General features: G+C 36.9%; 1 protein-coding gene across 1 annotated transcript; it reads left to right on the top strand.

The window, feature by feature from the left end:
* The first annotated feature begins 669 nt into the window (after window positions 1-669).
* Window positions 670-11,377, top strand: LOC142346140 (uncharacterized). Its single transcript, XM_075398647.1, has 2 exons — window positions 670-810; window positions 11,144-11,377. The coding sequence occupies exons 1-2, from the start codon at window positions 670-672 to the stop codon at window positions 11,375-11,377; spliced, it is 375 nt and encodes a 124-aa protein (XP_075254762.1).
* Window positions 11,378-19,199: the final 7,822 nt, after the last annotated feature.

Below are 19,199 nucleotides of genomic sequence, written 5' to 3'. Positions count from 1 at the left end.
CAACCCGGGTACATTATAGAAAAAATCGACAGAATATTGTGATTGATAGTTCATTCAAGGAAAGAGGTCACCAAAATTTCCCGGAAGATCTTATTTTTACATTTGACTTTTTGTTCAAGTTTTAACTCCACTCTATAGTAAATGGGATGGATTTATTATCGCTATGGAACCTTGAAAACGGGTAAGCTCGACCGTCATCTGTTGATACCGTTAGATAATCGTATCACCTAAACAAAAAAAATAGTTTATTTGTATATTGGTTGCAGCAAAAAAAACTAATTGTGTTTCTCTTTCGTGCTCGTATAGCTTCTGGTAAACAATTTTCAATAATTCAATTCAATAAGTACTTTTTAAGGGCTTTTTGCTTTTTCTGATTTTAAGCCTTTAAGGTGTGCATTCAACCTTTCTCGGCTTTACATTTCACATCACTTCACGAGACCACATTTTTTGTGCCCCTCGATTACATTATGCGACCTGCATTTACAAAGCAAGTGTCATTACATAGAAAAGCATTATGTAAAAATATGACATGTGCGCCTGGGTTTGAAAATTATACGCACCCACTAAACTAAGCTGTGGGGGGCATAAACGGACAAGATCCCATTTTTGTTTTTGTTACTTTCTATATTACTGTTTAATTATTTCCCCCTAGAAAATTGGTACTCGCTTATGGCTCAACAGGGAGGCCCCGGTTCAGTCAATCAACGAGATGAAGACCTCGCTATGATATCCGGCTTGGAAGGAACAATTGAAGAATCTGAAATAATGTACAACATTCTATTGGTCAAACTTGGCTGCGAAAGCTTCATGGTGAGACATTTCTACGAACGATCTTTTTTGTATCTTGCTTATCCTCCATAAAACACGGTCAACTGGTTCCGCCCACCAGAATGAGGTCACTGACTAAAATGACCTCTGATTTGATCCAGTTTGAGCAAACAGCGCGCCAATTTAAACCAAAAACTTATCTGGACAGTCGTATGAACGTACAAAAGTCTATTCAGTTGTCTGTTCAAACATTGATCAGCATAGTTATTTAAGTTGGATTGATCTGCTCGGAAATAAAACTAAATTTTGCTGAGATTCTAGCCTGCTCACAGTAGTCTGTTCAGTACTCATTTATAGTCTGATCCTTATGATCTGATCACCTGGGCCTGAATGTCTGGACAGAGATGGTTCTGGTTACACCAATCCATCAAATAATGTAACATTCTTGATAAAGTGCCTTTCACTAACTTCTAAGTTAATTTTTTGAATATAAATCAAATTGACTCTGTGGTACGGTTGTACCATAACTTACAAAGTGTACTACATTATTAGTTCTCCTTGTGTTAGCTAAGTTAAAAGTTTATTCATATATGTATTCACATAGGTAAGACTTAACCTCCGACTGTAAAGTCAAGTTTTCAGTTTGTTCACGCTTTCCCATTTATTACTTAAAATTATCTTTCATTCTCATCACTTTATTACTGAAATTCAGTTCTCCTCAATCTCTCCTGTTTTGATATCCGAATGGTTCAATAAGGATTCGAGACGGAATTCCAAGTCTTTAGAACATTGCCGCAATCGTAAGACTATTGCTTGATATAATTGAGAGCTGTAATCCTACACTTCACAGAATACAGTGGATTCGAATCTCGAATCCAATTTCACCATATTTTTACGTAATCGTGGCTCAAATACATATCTCCGTAGCAAGAGATATTATATGGCGCAGTCAGAAACTAAAGAAGGTGCTTTTTTGGGAATAGAACCCTTTCGGCCGACATTAGAACCCCCGTTGAGATTGGAACATTGGAGAATAATTTTGAAGCTAGCCATACTGGCTAAAGAGGGTATTTCGATCGATATCCTACGAGAAGCAGCACCAAATAAGGTTAATTTCCATCTTGAACCTATCTACGAAGAAAATGTGGGCAACAACACCGCTCAAAGCGGAAGAGACCGCAGAATTCGGAATGAGCAACTCAAGAATGCATGGCTCAACAAGTGTCTGATGATTGAAGCGGCGGGAAAAGTGTGCGGCGATAGACAATGAAAATTTCGCAAAACCAAAGCAGTCTCGCCCTATCTTAGCCTTGGTATGGAGCGCCATCGGATATTTGGCTCTCCAAAACCAATTATTTATATTGATCAAATTTCTACAAAGGACCTTTGGGAAAGTTTGGATAACGTCTTCATCAGCAGAGAAAAATAACTTTTGATCTTTATACTTTCCTAACTCGAAAACAACTTAAAGGAGAACCAGTCAAAAAATTCTACGTATATCTCCAAGAGCTTTCCCTGAACTGTGATCTCGGTAGCCACGAGGAATCTATCATCCAAGATGTTTTCATTGCGAATATGCGGGATGGTGAAATACAGAGAGAGCTAGTGAAGGAAAAGAGATTGGCTAAAAAAGCATTAGAACTGTTAATAAATCTTGAGATGGGCATCCAAAATCAGTAGAAAATATCAGGAACTCTGCTCATTCATTTACGAATCAGGCAGCAAACATGTTTATCAATAGCATTCAAAATTCTTGGAACAGAGCCAGACCCTCGACGAAAATTTTGTCAAGCCCAAAATCTGCCCTAACTCCGGTGGTTGATGATCAATTAGTCATCGTCAGAACTGCCCTGCTTGCTGAAAAAACTGCAAAAACTGTGGAATAGCGAATCATTTTTACAAAAGTTTGTAGGAAGACAAAATTAAAAGTGCAGCCAAAACCAAGGGTCAACAACGTAGAAGTTACTATTTCGAAGCGGGAACGATCTTTACTTCTGCCTTGGTAGGAGAAAAAAGTAAATCAATTTGAGACGATGTTTCAAGGACACAGTACTTACGATGCTGACTGTGACCCTGATTATGATTAATTTGATGATAATTGTGTTGCTGTAAATTCTAATAGTAAAAATATCAGAAAAGTGGAACCAGTTAATGTGATCACTTGCATAGCAAATACAGAGACGAAACCATTAGTGGATTCGGGAGCGTTTGCACTATAATTAAAAGAAGTCTAGCAAACGCAGTATTATTGAAAATTCAAAAAATCTTCTGAGAACAATCTTTGGAGACTCACGAGCTTAAAGCTTTATCCAACGAATTAATCAAGACCATCGGTGTGATTAAAACGTCAGTGAAATGCAGCGATTGGGCAGCTGCAAATGTCAAGGTTACAGTCTTTAAAGTTGGTCATTGGCCAATAATTTGGCGAGATCTCTCCTATCAGCTTGGACTATCACTCACACAAACTAAACAGGTCTCATATAATGATCCAAACCATAGTTTAATCAGGAAACAAATAGCATTTCAATTCTTTGGTTTAATTTCCAGAATTGGTTAATCATTAAAACACACAGTATAACCTGTATTTCACAAACATTTTACATTAACACATCAAAAAGGACGCCGATTTCCTATTAACCTTCAACACTTAGTTAACACAAAACTTAAAAAATTATTAGATGAAAAGCACACCATAAAGGTAAAAAGTTGTTTAGACATAAACTTTGTATCCCCAATTGTTATAACTGTGAAGAGAGATAAAAAAAAGTTAATTTGGCTTTAGACTCAAAGACTTTAATTAAATCTATACACAAAAATAAATACCAAATGCCTAATATTGACAATCTAATTGACACGGTACAACAGAAGATAAACACAAACCAATCACATGAAACAGCTTACCTCTCAACACTGTATTTGAAATACGCATACAGTCAACTAAAGTTAGAACCGGAAACTTCCCGGCTTAGCAATTTTAACATTGTTAGCTGTTAGGGTACAAGTAAATATCACTATATTACCGGATTTTATGGGTTAACTGACATGTCAGCGGCTTTTCAAAAAGTAATGAATTACACAGTTGTTGAACTGGATAATACTCATTGTTTTCTAGATGACATACGGTAGTTAGCCGTGGATCAAAAGAAGATCACTTAAAGTTAATTTATAATTGTCTTGAAAAATTAGACGAGGATAATTTGAGAATAAACTTACCCAAATGCCCCATCGCAAAAACCGATAAAGAATGGTTGGGTTATAAAATTACCCAATATGAAATTTCACCACGTGAGACTAAAACATCCGCATTTCGAAATTTAACAGCACCTAAAATTTTAAACAATTACGATCATTTTTAGGATCCTTACATTACCTGGGTAAATTCATTCCTAACTTTTCTCAATTTTGTCATCCACTTTGATCTACACTTAAACAGAACATTAAATTTACTTGGAATAATGAACTTGAAACTCAATTCCAACATATTAAAAACAAAGTATCAAATGCCACAGAGAACACAAACTATAATCCACACTTGGAAACCCGTATCAAATGGGATGCATCTAAAGCTGCATTAGGAGCTGCATTTGAAAATCGATCTGCAACAGGTTGGCATACAGTCGCATTCGCGTCTCTTTTTCATAACTCAAATGAGGATCGTTATAGCGTCAATGAATTAGAAATGAAGGACTGGTGTGGTCCGTTGAGTATTTTATATACAACTCGTTTGGAAAATCATTCACAGACCTTACAGATCATCGGGCATTACTTGCAATCATGAAGGAACACAGATCTAACAAATATTAAAATAGTCGTTTAACTCATTGGGTGGATCGATTCCTACCTTTTGATTTTAATATTGAACATATACCAGGCGCGAGAAGTAGACTGGTAGACTACATATCTCACCAACCAAATCAAAAAGCAGAAGTTGCAAACAAATATGCTGAGCAATTTGTGGTTGCAACAATTACCCGCATTTGTGACGCGGTTGCTGCAATTTATATAAATACCACACCATAAAACTGTCAAGCACAGCTTAGTAACAGCGTGAATCACACACATTCCACACGTATATCAAAAGATCAACAAACAAAACATTCCAAATTGCTTTCTGCCTTAATTCTTCTCTCTCACTCTGCAAACAAGCACAAATCCAGCCTTCCGAAGAAACATTAAGCCTTCAATATTAACATCCTGCTCCTGCTAACAATCAAAGGGCTAATGGATTAGTAGAGCGTTTAATACAAACAACTAAAATGCGACTAAATTGCATGAAAGTAGCTAAGAGGAATAACACATTCAAAATTAAAGAAACAATAAAGTCAATAGTGCATCAATTACGTATATGCAAACAAAAGACTACAAATGCAACGCCCTTCCAAGCACATTTTTTCAGGAAACCAAACACACCACTCAGTAAAAAAAAATACAATACCAAAGTCATCTAATATGTCATATGAAAATAATCTCAACCACTATTTAGACGCTGACACATTCCCAGTGAAAGATTATCTGGTCAACAACGGTTGGTTAGCTGGAGAACGGATCGACTATGAGAACGGAGTCAAGAAGCTATGACAAAGGTTCAGGTGGATTTGGATAGACACTATAATAGGGACAAAAACACGTCTGTTTCAAGATTCATTCTCCACCCGAAATTGACAAACCCGATACCACGCACTGAACGATCTCTAGAAATAAAGTTGGCCAGGAAAATCTCCAATCGTTCGATTCGGGATTTGAGGGGTCTTTGGGAGACGTTAGCAACCGGCAGTACGGTTGTCCGAACATATCCTACAACAACGGCAATCAATGAGCCAGATGTACCAGAGGTGAAATGCGCAATAGTGAGATAGCTAAGTTTGGAACACGGGCGGAGCGTAATACGCAGCTGTGGCAATATGCCCAAAAAAACCATTTCCGTATGACAGAAAGACGGAAGAGAAAATCACAAGAACAGCACGCACTCTCCAAGGAGCTTAAGAAGAAGTACAGGGGGGATATAGATATTAGGCACCGAGAAGCTGATAATGCTTCCGGATTTTTTTTGGCAAATAGCACTAAATCTAAGGCTATGTCGACTCGAAAGCCGAAGAAACCTCAAGCCGGAACAAGTCGGTCACGCAAGTTGTCAGCTACACCGAACACTTAAACCGCTTCTTCGATAGCAGCCTCTTCAGCGGCCTCTTCAATTGTCACCCTGACGGCCTCAAAATCAAAGAGGAGCAGAAAAGCTCCAGATTATTCTGGATTCGAGAGTTCGGTGTGATCAGTAAGTAATCCCGAAACAATGCCGGCAACCAAACGCCAAGGACAGAATAACCCAGTAATCGAAACGGTAATCCAGTAGGAAGCCGTACAACCAACAGCAGTTGAATCATCCTTTGAATTACTGGTTGTAAGCCCCACCAGATCCTCAACCAGTCGGAACTTGGTCTCAAGAAGACTATGATCATGCCAACTACAAAACGTTTGCATTAAAGTTAGCATGAGCGTTTTTGATGCCAAAAATCAAATTTGAAAACCTTTAATTTGATTTGTCGCCATAATCAGTAGTCTCAAAACTTCTCCATTTAATTTCTCAATTCAATCATAGTCTCAAATTTAATTTATTTGTTGATTAAATTCTTTTGTTGTAGAACTATGCTGTGAATGAATTTAATTTTTTATCTCATTCATTTCGAGAAGTCTTTTAATTTAAATGACGTTACGCTTGTGCTGCATTTGCCTCTTAATTTGCGTCATTTGTTTAAATTTATTTGTAAACGCTTATAGTTTAATTCCACTTGGAACGCCATTGCTATTTCATTTGGCTTGTTTTGTTTCAATTCTAGTTGCTAGTGTGAGTGCTAAAGCAATAATTATAGTAACCAGTACATATGGTAATTATAATATAAAAATTTTAGTAACTGCAGTTTAATGTTTGTCAAAGGAAGGGATATGTGACACGGTTGTACCATAACTTACAAAGTGTACTAAATTTTTAGTTGTCCTTTTGTTAGCTAAGTTAAAAGTTTATTCATATATGTATTCACATAGGTAAAACTTTACCTCCGACTGCAAAGTCAAGTTTTCAGTATGTTCATGCTTTCCCATTTTTTAAATAAAATTATCTTTCACTCTCCTCACTTTATTTCTGAAATTCAGTTGTTCTCAATCTCTCCTATTTTGATACCCGAATAGTTCAATACGGATTCGACACGGAATTCCAAGTCTTTAGAGCATTGACGCAAACGTGACACTATTGCTTGATATAATTGAGAACTGTAATCCTACACTTCACAGAATACAGTGGATTCGAATCTCGAATCCAATTTTACTAAATCTCTACGTAATCGTGGCTCAAATACATATCTCCGTAGCAAGAGATATCACAGACTATATTTTCTATAAAACATGCGCGTTGAATTTTTTTAAGATTTCCGTTTTTTAGAGGTGAAAATACGTATTGTAGTGGTGAAAAGTTGTGATTTTTTGTACCTTCCTCGCTTATTCTAGAGGTGAAATTACATAAATCAGATCGCTGAAAAATTTTTATCTCATAAGACCTGATAAATTAGCTTACAAAAGTCTTCGCCAGGCGACTTATAATCTTATAAGTACTTATAAGACAATTTTGCGATAACGGAAATTTGTAAGATTTTGCAGGATGAAAAATCTCTTTTTTTGGGAACAGACACTTAAGAATTATGTTACAAACCGGGTTCTAACAGAATCCTATAAACCGAGCCGCTTATATTCAAACCTGTGACGTCACAAACTCTTGATGGTCAGACCAATCGTACCTACTGCCAAATCAATTTCAGTAATGGGCAAGTGTAATTGCAAGTATTGCCCTAGTCGAGACCTGGAATTTATGAAAAGACCTATTAACTCCAGGTAGGGTGGGGGGGATACTGAATTAAATTAAACGGTCGAGGACCCTCGTTAAATTCGAGGCTATTTCTGTCCATAAGTCCAGCCAAATTCTTTTCACATGCAAAAATGAAGCCACTAAAAAGATCTTGTGACCTTATCCAATTTTACCCAATGCTTAACCAATTGCGATACATGTCCTTAACTTTCAAGATAATTGAAAACAAGTCAATATAACGGTCACGAGCGTAATTCCAGGAAATGTTTTATTGTCCAGCTAAATTCCAGAACGCCTTTGTTGTCCAGCCAAATTTCAGAACACCTTTGTTGTCCAGCCAAATTTCAGAACACCTATATTGTCCAGCCAAATTCCAGGACGTATGTTTTAGCTCCAGCCAAATTCTAGGTTAGTTGTTTTAGTTTCAGCCAAAGTACATGACATCACATTAGGTCCAGACAAGATCTTCTCATACCTAATATCTGTCGAGGACGGTCTTTTAATATTTCATGGTCTTGGCTAGGGTGACCAAGACTCATTGTGTCTAAAGGAAACGACTCGGAATGTCTAAATGAGAGTTCTTGCCATTACTTGACAAGTTTAAAAAACGTTCAATAGAGGATCGGAAAACGCAAAGAATAACCGACTATAATTGTCCAAAATAGGACCAATAAACGCTGACAACAGCCAACAAAACGTCAGAAATTGGTAGTGAAATTGTCAAAGTTAGCCAAAAAATGGAGAGAATTTATCTGGAATTTGTCAGTAATTTGAGAGTTCTCGGAAACAATTCTTGACATGATACTGGAATGGCTCAAACGGCTAAAGAACAGAAGTCAAGGGTTGAAAAACAGTTAAAACACGTTCATGTAGCATCTACGGGCTATCTAGGGTGCTATCTGATCGCTTGGGACAGTTATACAAGCAACCAAGGAGGCAGCTTGAAAACAAAACTCGAAAACAGGCACATATCAAAATTTTTGGGAACTCAAAAATTTCTCACTCGAAATTTTCTCAAAAATTGGTTTTGACTTTGAATTCAACCCGCAAATGTTACCGAAGTCTTGGCTAAGACTTGCCAGACTTCTAAGACTTGTGTTAACACGCGCCCAGAACAGAAGAAAATGTGCAACTGCAAATAGACTTGATCACTTGTGATTATAGACTTGTAGCTCTGTACGAACAGCGGCAGACTAGAGCGCATTTGGGCCTGACCACTGAAGATATGGTGCACCAGCGGATGGCTAGAGAGTTTGTTTCAACACATACCCATCAGATATTGAGCTCAGAATGATTTGATCAGACAGCAGGTTAGTGTGATCTGCGACAAGTTCTAGCGGATTGTGTGATATAACATTTTTTTCAAGCAAACTCTGAATTGATCACAAGCCCAGTTGGTTCTGATCAGAAAGTGGTTTATGGCGTAGTTGTGTCAGAAATGGATTCAAGATTACTTCGAGCCTTAATTTTGAGAAATATGGCAGAATCGAGAGCTGCCGATATAGATCAGAGGCTATTTCGGTCTGCAACCCATCCAAACAGAGGTTACTTGGGCCTCCCGCTACATCTTCCGTGTTGCTCCCCATAATTGTTTCTTAGCAATCATACAAACTCATATATGATTCTGATCAACCATACAAAGCCATTAATGATTCGTTTTTAATCTTTACAATCATGCCAAGATCATAAAAAATGATTAATGCTTAATAATAGAACAAAGTACAGCAAAGCAACAACTAATACTATTATTTTTTCAGGCCAGAAAGTGGCAAAACAACTAAACGACGCCTACCTTTACCAAAGTATCTGATTAATCATATAAAGTCATAAATGGTTTTATGAAATCTTAACAACCATACTAAGATCATTAAAGAAAACAAAAGCTGCTTAAATAAGGAAAAAAGGCAAATTATAAACGAAATCAATATAATGAAACCATAAACCAAACAAATCAAAAAGTAATTGCCAATTGATTGCAAAAATAGTCAGCGTTCATATTGTTATTAGAGATAGAAGTACATAGAAAAACAAATAAAAACTCCTAGAGAAAATTAAGTTATCGGGTTTACCTTTATCGGGACCCGTTTTATGCTCCTCGCTCCTAGTCCATAATACTAGGTCTAACGAAGTTTGGAATTCTCATAACAAATTTTGCGGTGCCGTCTTTTACTCTTTTAAAAAAATTTAATACCTGAAGTGTTACTCTTGCACTTTACACATTATGTTAACGTGTGAGCAGCCTCCAATTACTACCTACATTGAACTGTTGACCACATAACGACATAGATTTTAACCAATCGTAATCAGTAACAAATCGATTCATTCTCTTTCTATATTTATGTGTGTGTGTGTGAAAAATAACTTTTAGGCTCAGCTGGAAAGCCGATGAAGGTCTTCATGGGCTTGTTTTTAAAATCTGACAGTTTGATCTAACCATTTGGATCTGGTAGTCAAAAATCATATAGTCAAAAATCTTTGAATGCTTTAATATCGCCTTCTATTTTTTATCAGACGTGAAAGTAGATAATACCCACCTAAAAGCATCTCGAGATTTTCAAATTGCGAGCAATTTTTATCGACCTGAGTTTTACCATCGTAGCTATGCTTTCAACTCAGTACTAAGGCTGTTCTGTCACTGAAGGTAATAAAATTTGTCTCGCTAAATTGTTCTGAAACTATGTTTTAAGAAGAAAATACGTTTTGTACAAAAAGTTAGAATTTAGTATTTTTTACGCAATTGAGGTAAAATGTATTTTTTCTCAGACTTTTTTTGGTTTGTCTTGAGCTTAATTTTCTTGTTCTATACAGAAAAACTCCCACTTTCAATAAAATTGCCGTTCGATTTGTAACTCATGGCTGCATATTTTTTGCGTATTTTATAAATTGGCAAAAAAACGTTGAGTTTTCAAATAGAAGGTGGTTTTTTCTAAGATACTCCCGCCTTCCTGTGCACCTTCAGGACCTCTCCCTTTCTGTTAATTTTTTCGCTTGCTTTTGTTCCTTATGGTTCGACAACCATTTTGCGGTTGATTTCACCTATCGCGAATATTTTTGTCTTTTGGCAATCAGAGCCTCTGTTTTTTTTCTTAGGCTGGTGGGAAAAACCCGCCAATTTTTTTGTGGTTTGAGGTATTGAAGATGAATCTAGAAAAGCTGTAACACAATCATCATATTTCTTAAATTTCATACAAAGATCATTAGTGATTTCTTAGCAAAGGTCCTATATGCTTTGTTAAATTTCGCACTAAGTCTGCACATGTTTCTTGGTACTCATAGAGAAATCATATAATTCGACGTCATTGTTTATGGTTTCTCGATTTTAATACAAAAATCATTTTTTAAGAATCATACAGTCATGTATGAAAAAAGGAAACCTTATTAAAGTTATACTAAGAAATAGTCTGATTGTTATGGCATCATATATGATCTTAGTTCCTAATGTTCAGGTCCAGGCTATAAATTATAGGTTTAGAGCCTCAATCATTGGATTCATTTTTTAAGAATTTATTGTGCATGTTTCAGGGTCCGTTGTGCATTGTGACAATTGCCCTTAATATCTATTTCGTGTTGACAGTGGCCTTGAGCAAAGAACTGAAGCTAACAGATTACTGGCTGGTCACATTCCAGAGCAGCCTTGATCTATTACTCACAGGAGTTCTTGGCTTAGTATACTATTTTTTCAATTCGTGGTCAGCTGTAATGTTCTTTTGTGTTCATGCACGATTCTATGATAATAACTTTGCAGGAGACGCGTAATGGCCAAATTCTGAATAAGATTTCAACAATGCTGAAAATATCATCTCTACCGGAGCCACTCTAAAAATGGGAATTTGAATTTAGGATATTAATGTATAGAGTTCATATTCCACAATATTTTGCAACTTATGAGGTCAACTTCGACTTATACGATCTTTTAAGAAGAAGTCCGTAAAACCCAACTCTATTCAAAATTGTACCGTGATTCTATTTGTGAACAAATTTGATCGCTCTAAAATTTAGTAATACAATTTGTCTTATATATATATATATTTATACCCGGATCAAGATATCAGCGCCCTTTCAGTACATCTTTTTTGAAAGAAATGCGCTGAATGCGCTGAAATTATGTAAGACTTGCTCTAAATGCGCTGAAATTTCGAGAAGGCGCTGAAACTTTCAGCGCATTTCTTACATAATTTCAGTGCATTTTCATCTCATTTCTTACATAACTTTCAGCACCTTTTCAGCGCATTTCTTACTAAGTTTTAGCGCATCTTCAGCGCATTTCTTACATGATTTCAGCGCTTTTTCAGCACATTGCTTAGATAAGTTTTAGCACTTTTTTCAGCGCATTTCCTACATAACTTCAGCGCTTTCCATATCAAACGTTTTATTATTATAAATTCAAATTAAATGGGAAGCATTTGAGTTCTCAATAGCGCAGTGGATTAATTGACAGATGAAACACAATGATCGCGGTTCGAGCCTTGGAGCGAAAGAAAAGAGCTGAACTTTTTGAAATTTCAGCGCTTTTCAGTGCATATCAGCGTTTTATTATGTAAGGCTTTTGCGGTGAATTTTTTGAAAATTGAGCGCATTTCAGCGCATTTCGTCCATAATTTTTGGAAATCTTCTCGACCTGGGTATGAAGGAGTGGGGGTTGGTGTAATGGGGTTTAAAACGACGCAAGAGTAGGGGGTAATGGGGGGGGGGGGGGTAAAACGACGCAAGAGTAGAGGGGAGGGGATAAAACAAGGCAAGAGCAGTGACCTTAACCCTTAACCCCCTACTCTTGTGTCGTTTTTCTCCCCCCCCCACCCCCAATACTCTTACTTTTGCGTCTTTTTGCTCCCATTACCCCCTGCTCTTGCGTCGTCCCCCCTCTAGCATCGAATTACCCCCCATTAACCCCAAAATGATGAAAGAGTTTTGAGGGGAATTGGCTAAAGACTCCCCCGACTACTCCCCTAACGTTACATTTTTTGGGGTAAAAATTTGGCACGGGGTTCACAATACGCATCGATACGGTTACGGTCTCCTATAAAAGGGGTAAAAACGATTATTGAGATATATGTTTCCGTTTAAATCTGCCCACATTTCACTTGTTGTCAAAGAGTTGTTCCAATTTCACCGAACTCTTATCCGAAAACTGTAAAAAAAAACCTGATTTTTAAAATTTTGTCTATTTGGGCCAAAGGATAGTCTGATGGGGGTGATTTTGATCTCAAATTAGTATGATCAAATATTATTGACCAGATACTGGACGATAAGATACTGGACCAGAGTATAGACTAATTATAGGAGATTTTTAACACAAGTAAGTTTGATCAAATACAGTTTTCAGCGCATGTGGGTTTTATCAGAGTGCACTTCCAGCGCGTGAAATTTTTTGAGTGCATTTGATTTTCGTCAAAAATGGCTTCAAGCGCACTTTAATATCTCAAAAAATGGACGATGTTTTGTCCTGGTTATGGAACATAGTGAAAGAAGTCGACATTTTTGATTGATTCAGTACGGGTAAAAAACACGTTTCATCACGGTATGAGGAGTTTTATAATTGAAACTTTAAAGTTGGGCGTTGAAATACAACTGAACTTGAATTCGAGAACGTCATCGGCACAAAAAGCTGATAAAACCAAAACGATTTGCACAAAGCAACAATATAAACTAAAAGAATGTATAATTTTTTAGTTGAGATTAACCCAATATACAAATTTTTGCTACAATGGGTGAGAGGGGGGTTACTTAAACGTTCAAAGGTTTTCAGGTCAGTTTAAAGCCGAAAAACAGAACTGGTCAATGTTAGAACTTGGCCGTTAAAGGGAACTTTTGTCTAAATTTCCCACAATGAGTAAAATATGCCGATCGGACTTCGTGATGACAATTATTCCCAGGAAATTCATTTTAAAGAACTTCCGGCTTCTAAATAGCTATTGATATGCATAACCCTAAACCGGTTTCTGCATTCTAAAAAAACAATAAATTATTCGAGCATTGACCATATAAAAAATCTAAAATGTTGACTGAAGAAAAAACTCTCGTAACTAGATTTTTAGTTGAAGTTCCCGGGTTGGGCTCCCAGTGGTTCTCATCGATGGATCCTAGAAATTTCGTTAAAAAATCTATTGATTGGTGGTCGATGGCTCATTACCACTTTTTCTTTGATCATAGAAAATCCACCGATAGGATTTCTCTTGGGTCACAGAAAATCCATCTATAAAAATTCACTGGGTCATATAAAATCCATTGCAAACGTCAGAAATATGTCAGAAAACGTCAAAGAGTTGTCCAAAAACGTCACAAATGGGTAAAACAACGTCAAAGATGTTCCGAAATTTATCAAAAGTAAGAAGTACATGAGAAATATTTGTGCTGATTAAAATATATGTTAGCCATGAAAAGGTTGCAGTAAATCCCATTGCTATAGTCCACTCCTATACTATCGATGGTCGACGTCGACCCGAAATCCATCCAAATCCATCGACCAAATCCATTGATGGTCGAACCCCCCCCCCCCCCCCCCCCCCCTCATTTCCCGCTATACTATCGATGGTCGACCGGAGATCCATCCAAATCCATCGACCCCCCGCCCCAGGCTACGCACCGGTTTGGCCCGCTGCTGGATGTCTGTGGATACCAATGATATCCGTCGATGGGAGCCCCTGGCTAACCCTCCTGCCCCACAGTTATACCCGGGTCGAAGTGTCCGAGCTATTCAACGCAAAATTATGTAAGATATGCGGTGAATGCGGGAATTTTTTTAAGATAAGCGTGAATGCGGTGCAATTACATAATTAGGGAAGTGACTGCGGTGAAAAAACTTTATCGCCTGGTAGCGGTGAAATTACTTAATTTCAGCGCGAATTTAGCGGTGAATTTACCTAAATTCACGGCGCTGAAAAAGATGTCCAAATTATGTGAGATAAGTGGTGATTGCAATAAAATTACATACATTCACCGCTTATCTTAAGGGTGAACTGTCATAAATTCACCGCTTAGGAAAATTGTAAAAATTAAGTGAGATCAGGATTGAATGTGGTGAAATTAAATGGGAGTAAGGGAGGAATTGTTAGATTTAACCCCCCAGTAAAACTAACTCTTATTCTTATATCGTTTTTTTTCACTTTTTCTAAGCGGTGAATTTATGTAGTTTCGCCGTTAGAGTAAGCGGTGAACTAACACAAAATTGCCACCTAAAATATATAATTTCACCTCTATAAATCGCAAATCTTACAAAAAATCACCTCACATGTTTTACAGAAAGTAGAATAAAATTGATTTAATTTCAAAACAAAAAATACTAGAAGTTAGTGGAAGATTGCGCAGTGAAAGAAGAAGTGGATGACATGCAGGAGGTGAGAGGTATGAACCTTTGTAAGGGGGGAAGTGGGAGGGGGGGGGTGAAATGCCGGGAATTTTTGTAAGATCGCCGCTGACTGTAGCGGCGAAATTACATAATTTCATGGCATTTCAACGCAAAGTAATGTATAATATTTGCGGTCAAAAAAAACAACTTATCACCGCTTATCTTAAATATTTTTCTGATTTTTCCCCGACCCAGGTAGCCACCCATATCGGTATAAAATTTCAACGCCTTTCACCCCAAAATTAGGTACAAAAAACAACTTGTCACCGCTTATCTTACATATTTTTGCGATTTTTCCGCGACCTGGGGACCACTAAGTGGGTATCTATTTAGTGGTCCCCGGGATAAGGAAAAATCGGAAACAAATGTAAGATAAGCGCTGGCAAGTTGTTTTTTTTTCACTGAAAATGTTGTACATAATTTTATGGTGAAATGCGGTGAAATTAGGTAGTTTCACCGCTATAATAAGCAGTGAACTTACAAAAATTCACCGCATTTCAACGCCCCGACAAGGATTCGGACTCCTCACGTCCTGCATGTTATCTACTACTTCTTCTGCTGCGCCATCTCTCACTAATTTCTAGTATTTTTGTTTTGAATATAAATCAAATTAGCTCTACTTTCTGTAAATCATTTTGCAAGATTTGCAATCTTCAGCGTTGAATTTTCATATTTTAGCGGTGAAGTGTTGTGGATTTTCGTAAGTTCACCGCTTACTCTAGGGGGAAACTACATAAGTTCACTGCATAGAAAATACTGTCAAAAAAATGTAACATTAAGGGGTAGTTTTAGTTGGGGGGTTAAATCTAACAATTCCTCCCTTACTCCCCATTAATTTCACCAAATTCACTGTTGATCTCACACAATTTTAACAATTTTCTCTAAGAGGGGAATTTATGCAATTTCATCCCAATCACCGCTTATCTCACATAATTTGGACATTCTTTGCAGAGCTGTTAATTAATGTAAATTCACCGCTAAATTCGGCGTTGCAATTATGTAGTTTCGCCACTACCAGGCAATAATTTTTTTCAACGCATTTACCGCCTGATTCATGTAATTTCACCGCATTCACCGCTCATCATACAAAAATTCCAGCATTCACCGCTTGTCTTACATAATTTTGCGTTGAATTGGGGCGACACCTTGACCCGGATCTCAACAAAACTAAAGGCGCGCTAAAAACTCCAACTCCATGTGATGTTGAATTTTATATCACTCGAATTTTTTTTTCAAAAAAATTGCATCATCTTTTTCAATCTTTTTCATGAAGAAACTGTGATCCATCGATGGGTTTATGGAGTAACTATCATCCATCGATGAGGTTTTGATATAACTATCATCCATTGATGGGTTTATGAAATATCTATGGCCCATCGACGGATTTCACTAGGAGCCCCCTTTTATTAAGATACAGCAAGGTCAGAGCAAATTGTCCTCAAAGTTCATCTTAGCGTTAGGTCATTAGTCCTAAGTGTATAGGGCTAACACTTTGAAAAAAGGTCAACTTTATCCTCCGAAAGGTAACTAGTGAGTTTTCAATCCATTAAAGTTTATGACAAGGCATTTAAAGAGATGTACCTGCCAGAATCGGAAGCAAAATTTGATCTCGAGAGGTCTGGTAGGAACCGTACACGGCTAAATTATGTTTCAAGAGAGCAAAAGCCTTGCTTGGTTTCTTTTCTAGTTTTCAATTATACTCTAGTTCAGACGACCAAACAAAAATCGCGAGAAAGATTGAGTATATTTGTTTTGTTTTTGTGTAATAGTTCGCCAGGATTGTTCGATTAGTTTGGTTACAAAAGTAAACAATAGTCGCTATGTTAAGTCTCTTAGATTCGACATGTTGGGTTGTAAACGTCTCAAATCTAGACTTGGAATTATTAAGAAAACCGTTCTCGGCCCTTGTAAGGCATGATAAGACAGTCATCGATAGGTTTTTGGTATGAAAAGATTTTGTCGTGATTTTAAATGATGTCCTCGTCTTTGACTTGAACTAAAACAAACTTCCTCGAATTTGGCTAGACAATAAAACCCTCTTGAAATTTGGCTGGACAAAAACGTGTCCGCGAATTTGGCTGGACAATAAAAACTTGTCCTGGAAATTGACTGGACAAGAAAACGGGGCCTGGAATTTGACTGGACAATAAAATGTTTTGCTCGAATTACTCTCGCAACCATAGCAATGTCTTGTTTCTAATATCCATGAAAGTCAAGGAGAAGTAGCGCAATTGTTTTAGTATGTCTTCAAGAACACTGGTTGTTTTTTTTGCTTCAGAGATTGTTATGTTCTTCAGAGATTTTTAAAAGTTAAAGTTCTGAAAGTCACAAAAAACGATAACCAGTTAACAGTTAAGACGGTAAAACATTGTTGTTTAAATGATTGTATAAAGAAGACTCTTATATATTTTTTTTTGTTTCACGTTAATTCAAATCGAAAAATCGCGAACTAAAAATTACGCTACGCTAAATTACGTTAAGTTTTTGAATCAAGACATGCCCGTGGCAAGGTGTTGCCGCCATTAAACGCAAAACCATGCAAGATAAGTGCGAAAAAATTGTAAGATAAGCAGTGAATGCGGTGAAATTACAAAAATCAGAAGGTGAATGACTTGAAAAAATTTATCGCTTTGTAGCGACGAAATTACATCAATTCACCGCTTTGAAAAAAATTTGTCAGAAAAGCGGTGAATGCGGTGAAATTTAAAAAAATCACCGCCGGAGAAAATGTTAAAATTGTGTGACATCAGCAGTGAAATCAATGAGATTACATAAAATCACCACTTAACAAAGTGATGAAATTACATAAAAAACCGCTTTGAAAAGTGTGTTGAAATTGTTTTTTCAGCAGTGATGCGGTGAAATTTTATAATTTCCCCGAATTACATGAATTAACCGCTTAGAAAATAGTGTTAATATTGTGCTGAAATCAGCAGTAAATGCAGCAAACAAAACCTAATTTTACCGCTTAAAATTACACATTTTCACCGCTTAGAAAAAGTGCTACAATTGTGTGACATCAGCAGTGATTGCGGTGAAAATTACGGAAATTTGTTTATTTAAGGTTGTACAACTTTAGACCACCCCGGGTAATAAAAGGCACATAATCTTTTTCACTTCATGAACGAGAGATTTTGGTTCCGAAAAACTTCTGTTGAAACTTGAATCCCAGGATAGTGTTTGTATCTCACTTGATCTAGCATATTGTGATCAAAAGACGCCGTTTTGCTTTGCTTGATGTGTAGGAGGGGGGTTTTGCTGTAATTTAGCCCCACTTGATTTTTTTCTACCAGAGTGGGGAACTCGAAGTCGCTCTCTCTGTTTTATATTGTTTCTCATTGCTAAGATTCATATAGTCAGCAATAGACGAATTTTGTATCAGAATGTTATGCTGAACGGTTTGCAAAAGTTTTCGCAAAGACCAGATATAAAATACTTTGGTCTATGACTGCATCGTTATCGAGTATTTTGTGCATGGTGTCCAGAAAGGGATGTAATGGAACAAAGTTGCGGTTGGCTTTTCATGAAATCTTATACAAGTTCTCAGCAAAAAAATCCAATTTGTTCTGTTCGAGTAGACTTATGGTTTTTAGGATCACTAAGTATTTTGTGAATTTATTTACACAAGCATTACATAAACCCGATGTTTTTTATCTTAAATTTTGTTAATTTTTCTGCGATTAGAGACACTTGAGAAAAAAAGATCTAAAGCTCTCGGTTTTTTGTTTATCGGTCGTAAATTTCAGATCCCTCTAGGACATTTTATAGATTTGTACGGATGGATGAAAGATACATCTGTATTTTGCTCAATTGTCAGATTTTAAAAACTTAAGCTTCATGAATTAGAAGTTCAGTATCAATCAGGTTTTGAAACTCAGCCTATTACTTCCAGACCTTAAAACTAGCTTTTTGGTATTTTTTTTATTTGTTTCAATGTGCTGTTCTACTTGAGATTGGCAGAAAACTAGCCCGAGGTTTAGTGAAAAGTCGAATGTTTTCTCTTTTTTCTTTAGTAGCCTTATGTAAAATTGTCCTAAGTTCTTTTGACGAAATTGGTGTGATGTGATGTGGTGTGGTTTGATGTGGTGTGGTGCGGTCTGCTGTGGTCAGTGTGTGGGCATTTGAGTGTGTTTGTGTGTGTGTGTGTGTGCGTCCGTGTGTATGTGTGTGTGCGTGCGCGTGTGTGTGTGTGTGTGTGTGTGTTTGTGTTTTACCTTCCGTGTGTTCATGTTT

The sequence above is a fragment of the Convolutriloba macropyga genome, chromosome 9 (genome assembly GCF_964194025.1).
Source record: "Convolutriloba macropyga chromosome 9, txConMacr16.3, whole genome shotgun sequence".
Taxonomy (NCBI): Eukaryota; Metazoa; Xenacoelomorpha; order Acoela; family Convolutidae; genus Convolutriloba; species Convolutriloba macropyga.
This window is presented reverse-complemented; position numbering and strand designations above follow the sequence as displayed.

What these genes read in the sequence shown, in the direction of transcription:
- LOC142346140 (XM_075398647.1), top strand. Translation starts at nt 670, where the DNA reads ATGGCTCAACAGGGAGGCCCCGGTTCAGTCAATCAACGAGATGAAGAC. An exon ending in TTGGCTGCGAAAGCTTCATG is followed by an intron (nt 811 to 11,143) that starts GTGAGACATTTC and finishes TGCATGTTTCAG; the next exon opens with GGTCCGTTGTGCATTGTGAC.